The sequence below is a fragment of the Elephantulus edwardii genome, unplaced genomic scaffold (genome assembly GCF_000299155.1).
Source record: "Elephantulus edwardii isolate Elephantulus edwardi_28Jun2011 unplaced genomic scaffold, EleEdw1.0 scaffold00236, whole genome shotgun sequence".
In the NCBI taxonomy this organism is placed as follows: Eukaryota; Metazoa; Chordata; class Mammalia; order Macroscelidea; family Macroscelididae; genus Elephantulus; species Elephantulus edwardii.
In genome coordinates this window covers 2,495,571-2,502,565 of record NW_006399986.1, presented here as the reverse complement: position 1 = coordinate 2,502,565, position 6,995 = coordinate 2,495,571, and the positions used below count along the sequence as shown (strand labels likewise).

At 44.5% G+C, this 6,995-nt stretch overlaps 1 protein-coding gene across 1 annotated transcript in view; it reads right to left on the bottom strand.

The window, feature by feature from the left end:
• The window catches only part of LOC102862780 (seminal plasma protein BSP-30 kDa-like), a 33,660-nt gene that overhangs the window by 2,508 nt on the left and 24,157 nt on the right, over positions 1-6,995 (bottom strand). Inside the window, exon 2 of the mRNA XM_006898714.1 lies at positions 2,464-2,604. Within this exon, the coding sequence (XP_006898776.1) occupies positions 2,464-2,604 (141 nt within the window). The remainder of the gene's footprint in view (positions 1-2,463; positions 2,605-6,995) is intronic.

Below are 6,995 nucleotides of genomic sequence, written 5' to 3'. Positions count from 1 at the left end.
AAAGAAAATAAAATTTTTAAAATGTCCATGAGCAATTGAATAAAAAGAAATAATAATGATAAAAAACCCTCCATGGTTGACACACATCAGGCCATTTTGACTCATAGTGATCCCTCAAGTAGAGTGTCCCCCCTAGAATGTTCTTGGCTGTTGTTTCTCTGTGGCCAGAGACTAGCAGGCCAATGAGTCCCTCTCTAGGAGATCTGCTGGGTGTGGTTTTAAGTGCCAACTTTTAAGCCACCATCAGCTGAGTGTGTCCATGTGCCCCCAGGATGTCTTCTGGCATAAATCAACCAGAAAATTAAGAAATAAGGATGATGAGAGTCTGTTGCCTTTGAATCGTGGGGTTGGCAGAAGGCTATTGACTACATGGTGCACTGATTACTGAAAAGAATCAAAAAAGTATGTTTTGGGGGGAAAAGTGCAGCCAGAGTGCTTGTTAGAAGCCAGGTTTGTGAGACTTTGTCCCATTTGCTCTGAGCATGTCATCTGGGGAGGGGTGCAGTCCCCAGAAAAGGGCACCGTGCTTGGAAAAGTGGAGGCTTGAGTGAAAGACAGGAAGAGCTTCAATGAGGTGGGTTGGCCCAGTGATTTCCATAAAGGGCTAGAGTCCAGCATAGAGTGTGAGGGTCACACAGGGTTGTGTGTAGGATTTCATCGAAGGCATCGATTCTTCTTCTGCCGTCTTTCATCATCGTCCAGTTCTCAGACACATAGCAAGTCACTGGAAAGACCATGACCTGAATCATGGACATCTTAGACATAAAAAAAAAAGGAGACTCAATGCCTTTGAGCAGAACTGTTAGAGAACAGTACTGCTTATCCCATGGGCTGCTAAAAATACCCAAACAGGTAGTCTTGGAGAAGGTGCAGCCAGAGTGCTCCTTGGAGGCAAAGATGATGAGGCTTCATCTCACATTACTTTGGGCGTGTCACTAGGATAGGATATTCCCAGGAGAGGGACATCGTGCTTGGAAAGGTGGAAGGTCAGAGAAGGACAGGAAGACCCTCAACCAGGTGGATTGACGCTGTGACTGCAGCAGTGGGTTCAAGTATGTGAGGGATAACAAGGACATCACAGGCTAGGACAGGGGTCAGGTCTGTTGTTCACAGGGTCATTATGAGCCATACATGACTCGATGACACCTAACGACACACAGGGTTGCTTTGAGTCAGCGCTGACTTGACAGCACCTGGTAACAAGAACAAAGGAACTAACAAACAAAACCAGACCCTCTTGTTGTAAGGCAATTATGACTTGTGACACCTTCCAACTCAGGTTGTAAACCTTAGTGGGAGAATGCTGCCGTCTTTCTCCCACACAGGGGTGAGTGGGTCCAAACCACTGACTTTCTGTTAGGGAATCTGACACACAATAGCCCCACCACTCACCCGTCAGTCTGTGGTTATGCGCTGGTTTGTGGGTTGTGTTGTGTTGATGCTGCAAGCTAAGCCACTGGGGTTTCAAACACCAGCAGGGTCCCCCTCCCCAGCTGGTAGCTTCAGCACAGTTTCTACATTGACTCTGACAGACTTAGAAGAAAGACCTAGAGAACCGTGTCCCAAAACTGGCCAGTGAAAAGTTTATGGATGGCAACAGTTTATTGTCCAGTGTAGTCACATCATCAGCTAGAAGATGAGAGGAACCTTCAATGAGATGGATCGATATGGACACCACACACTGATTGAACTTGCACTTGAAGATGGTGCAGGGCAATGAGACTGAACTTGAACTTGAAAATGGTGCAGGGTGACACCACACAATGAGCCTGAACTTGCACTTGAAGATGGTACAGGGCAAACACCACACAATGAGCCTGAACTTGCACTTGAAATGGTGTAGGGCGACACCACACAATGAGTCTGAACTTGAACTTGAAGATGGTGCAGGGCAACACCACACAGTGAGCCTGAACTTGAACTTGAAGATGGCGCAGGGCAGGGGTGTGATACCACACGATGAACTTGCACTTGAAGGTGGAGGCAGGGCAACACCACATGATGAACTTGCACTTGAAGATGGGAGGGCAGGGCAACACCACACAATTAACTTGCACTTGTAGATGATGTCAGGCAGGGCCAGCTTTCATTCTGCTATTCACAAGGTTACCATAAGGGAGCTGACTTGAGGGCAACTAACAACACAGCTTTTGGGTGAATACATATTGTAACTTGAGACCACTAGGGGTTTCTGAGATTATATATCTCACCAGGAGCAGACAGCCTTATCTTTCTTCCAGAGAGTGCTTGGTGGAGTTAAACCATTAACAGACTAAACCATGAAGGCTGACCCTTTTACTTTACCAAGTAGAGTAGAAGTGATACTCATTCTAAAGGACCCATTCAGATGTTTGGCAGAAAACTCAAGCTTGGAACTCAGATCGACCAGATGCCCAAAACCAGGGAGTGTGATGCCATCAATGGGTCTTGGGTGATTAAGGAAGCGTGCACCTGGATACTCACCACGCCCAGTGCAGTATCGCCATCTACCTTTGAATTTGCTGTCAAGAGAACACCAGGCATAATCACTGTTGATGGAGGTGCAGCTGTAGTGGACTACCTCTCCGTAGGTAAATGGGAAGATGCAGGGAGCGTTGACAAAACCTGCAGACAAGAATGCGTGTTGAAAGCAGGGCTCGAGCAGTGGGCTTTCAGATGTCCATGGTCAGTGTGCAGCTGGTTCACCCCTTCCTCCTCTGTCCTCCCCATACACATCACTGCGGATACGGAGAGGAAGGGGGGAGCCTGTGATTATGCTGTGAGTATCCTGCTTTGTGTTCTACAGCAAAATGCGTGTGAATGGAAAAGCAGCCTGCCACTTTTGCTCAAAGCACAGTCAGCACAGAAAAATGCAGAAACAGGAAACACGGAGGGGAAAAAGAACGTGATAACAAACAGCGCAGGTATCACGGTTAACTTCACAAAAGCAAAATGCATGTGGAAGACTGATTTGCTTTGTAAATGTCCACCCTATTGACAATGTTGTTGTTGCTAAGTGCTGTCAAGTCGTAGGTGACTCATAGCAACCCTATGAAGGAGAGTCCTCAACACTTGTGTGACTTACATCCTCTCTCCAGGTTCATAGGGTTTCCAGAGGCAAGCTATTTATGAAAGTGGATGCCGCTCCTGCTTCCAAGCTTGTTTTAATCGGGGAGTTTCACCCAACACTGTCTGCCATGGGTAACCAACCATTAATGTATTTGACACATCAGCATCACAGTGTTCAGCATCATAGCAACCACAAGTGACTGCTGTACGGCGAGTGGACACACCAGGGCTATACAACATAGAAGAATGTTTGAACAAAAGCAATGAAAGACAGGCCCAAGAGCTGCAGATTAAAAGTCACCCACCTTTGGCTTGGTAGCATCACTTTCTATCCACTAGACTAACTGGTCTCTCTCTACGTTGATGTTATTGTTGTTAAGTGTCATCAAGTTGCAGGCGACTCATAGTGACCCTATGAAGGAGAGTCCTCAACACTTGTGTGTCTCATCCTCTCTCTGGATTCATAGGGTTTCCGGAGGCAAGCTATTATGGAAGTGGATGCCACTCCTGCTTCCAAGCTTGTTTTAATCGGGGAGCTTCACCTGACACTGTCCACCACGGGTAACCAACCATTAACATGTTAACAATAGAAAAAGAAATTTTTTTCATGCTTTTTAAAAAATCATTTTAATGAACATTTACAGAGATTTTGGATTTCCATTCATTCATTGCTGCACTTCTCTCCCCACCCAGCCCTCCCCCTTCCCCCAGTTCGCTCCTCTCTTTGAAAAGTAGAAGAACAACTCCCTCCCTGGTACACAATCCCCCACACCCCTCCCACCGCTCCAAGTACATTCCACTATGCAACCTTAATTGTGGACTCCTGTGATAACCATAATACCTTATTATACATCACTTTTAAATTATTCTCTCCCTCATCTGTTTCAGTGCAGTATACACAATTTATCCAGTTTGTCTCAGTCTTACCCCAACCCTGATAGCAGTCCCATTTTACAGCAGTGGCACCATGCAGTATTTGTCCTTTTGCGACTGAGATATTTCACTCAGCATAATGTCCTCCAGGCTCACCATTTTGGATAATAGTGCACGAGTTGCTTGTTTTTAAATGCAGCATAGTATTTCATTGTGTGAATATACCAACGCAGAAGAAGATATTTTAATAAACGCAACTGGATCTGGAAATATTGATAAGGGAGCTCTGGTGGGCTAGGGGTTAAGAAACTGCACTGCAGTCCCAAAGGCGTGCGGTTCAAATCCACCAGCTGCTCTGCAGGAGGAGGATGGACAATCTTTTCTCAAGTGATTTACTGTCTCTGAAAACCCATCGAGGGTCAGGTATGGGTTAGTTCTGACTCAATGGTACACAACGACAACAACACCTGTCTTGAGCATTGTGCCTGCTTAAAGGATTGTCTGTATACAGCACTACTGTTATAAAGCAGGTCTGACATGGGGGATTGTGAGGAGAAGGGGATAAGAGGAGATAGATAATCACCAAAGATTCCTGTGCCACTGAGACTGGGGTCGAGAGGAGCAATAGAAGGTGTCAGACCAGAAGGAAAACACTGTTTAAAATGAATATATTATTAGACATTATACATGTAAAATAAGGCGGATTGATTCAGTGACTGGGATAATCGGGATGGAGTGTCAGAGACAATGCGATTGGCACAGGACAGAGCAGAGTTTAGGGCTGTTGTGCATAGGGTCGCTATAAGTCACAAGCGACTCGATGGCACATAACAACAACAAGAACAACATACATGTAAACATATGACAGCAGCTCAGAGTAAGAGATACATCCTTGCAAAGAGGACTGAGGGGACAGAATGGGGGAGGTAGGTAATTATGCAACAATGAATTAATATTAAAAAAAAGTGAACTCGAGGGGAAGGGAGGAAGAGGGGTACAATGTGTAAACAATGAATGAGTGAAAATCCAACTTCTCTGGAAGCTTTCATTAAAATAAAAATTTTATTTTTCAAAAAAGAATTGTCACAGTGCATCTAAATTCCGAAATCAGTGTCCACAATAGTCTACGTGTTTCCTATTGCCAAAATGGCCCTTTAGAGTAGTGAGAGAAGATCTTCACCCTGAAACCTACAGCATCCCTTTTCAGCAGGAAGTAGCTAAGAGAATATGCCGTCCCCTTTTCCTTATGAATCAGGGTGAAGTCTCTCTTAGGGAGGAGTGATAGGGAATAGCAAAGGACACACTGGCCAAGGAGATTAATCAGAACTGGTTTTGACAAGCACTGTGGCAATTGGACAATTAAAACAGACTTTCAAGAAAAAAAAAAAGGAGAGGAACTAACTGGGGTTGGGGAGGTAAAGAAAAGAATGCAACAATGAATGGAAATCCAAAATCTCTGTAAATGTTCATTAAAATTAATAAAATAAAATTAAAAAAAGGAATTGTCTGTGTGACATCAGATTAACAGCGGCAAATCGCAAGTTTCATTGGGAATGTGAGATCAGTGAGTTTAAGTCAGTGGTGATGGCGCAATCTGGAGAAGGGGGGTGAGGACGTGTGCACAACTTGAAAATGTAATCATAAACAAGAAAGGTCTGAAAAGAAACGATAAAATGTCAGGAAACTTCAGGCAGTCGTGTAATATTGCTTAACATAGGTAGGTTAGTGTGTAATCCAACAGCACATAAAGAGATATCTTCCTACCTTGAAGTGGAGGATGTAAGTAGGAAATTAATTCTGAAAGAGAGAAAAAGGAACATGGGTCAATTTAGATTGCCTGTCTCCTAAACTACATCACTTGTTCACTGTTGTTATTTTGGGTTACTTTTGAGTCAAGTTTGACTCAATGACCTCTATGTGTCGGGGAGAACTGACCAATAGGGGTTTTCAAGGCTATAATGTTCTGAGAACAGTTTTCTAGATCTTTCTCCCAAAGAGCTTCTGGGTGGATTTGAACTGTGAACCTTTTTGTTAGAAGTCAAGTGGTTAACTTTTATGTCATCAGGGTTCCTTATTCACAGACTAATGACTTCCAAATATACCTGTAGATTCCCATAGTCAATCATTGTTTTGTTGTAGAAACATCTTCAATATCTCATGTTAGTAATATAATGTTTTTATGAACCCTCAAATGAGAGGTTCTAGTATCTACCCAAGAAAGCCCATTCGTTCCGACACAGCACTGATTAATAGAAATGCCTTTCTTCAAGGCAGGTGTCGTGGTAGCATAATGGTTACGCATTTGGCTGCCAACCACACACGAGGTGGTTCGAACTCACCCAGCAGCTCAGTGAGAGAAAGAAGAGGCAATAAGCACCCATAAAGATTACAGCCTTAGAAGTCCTGTGGGGTAATTCTACCCTGCCCCACAGAGTCACTGTGGTGTCAAGAGTTTCTTGTCCAAAATTGCTTTCCTAGTCATTAACTTTGCCACACAAATGGGAAGAATCATACAAACAGGGTTTTAGTCTACCCACGAGGGGATTGGCTAATCTCACCATTAAATAGAGCAGGTTCAGTGGCAGAATTTGGGATCTTTCACCACCAGCAAAGAAGCAGCAGAGAAAGTGGCACATATCCTTCTGGACTGAAGATTCCCATGCCACTGAGAATGGGGTCTACAGGAGCAAAAGCAGGTGTCAGAGCAGAGAGCCAGAGACCCAGTGTGAGGCAGAATTGACCTTGGGGTTGCTACACTACAGACCCCGAGCCACGTGCCTTTACCCAAGTTTGCTGGAGAACTAGCTGGGAGATGGCACAATTGGCTGGACTAAGAGAGGTTCTTAACACTGGCCTGAAGCCATGAGGCTGAAGGGTCTGAGAGCATGCTTCAGAAGCTATTTTGGCTGAGAGTTTGTATCCTGTGACCAAACTGAATTATAATCAGTTACCTTCCCTGGTGAAGAGATTGAGATTATACACAGCTTTAGTTTGCTTGGCTCCACAGTCAACACTCTTGGCACCAGTAGCCAGGAAATTAAAAGGCGCATTGCCATGGGAAAGTCTGCTGTTAG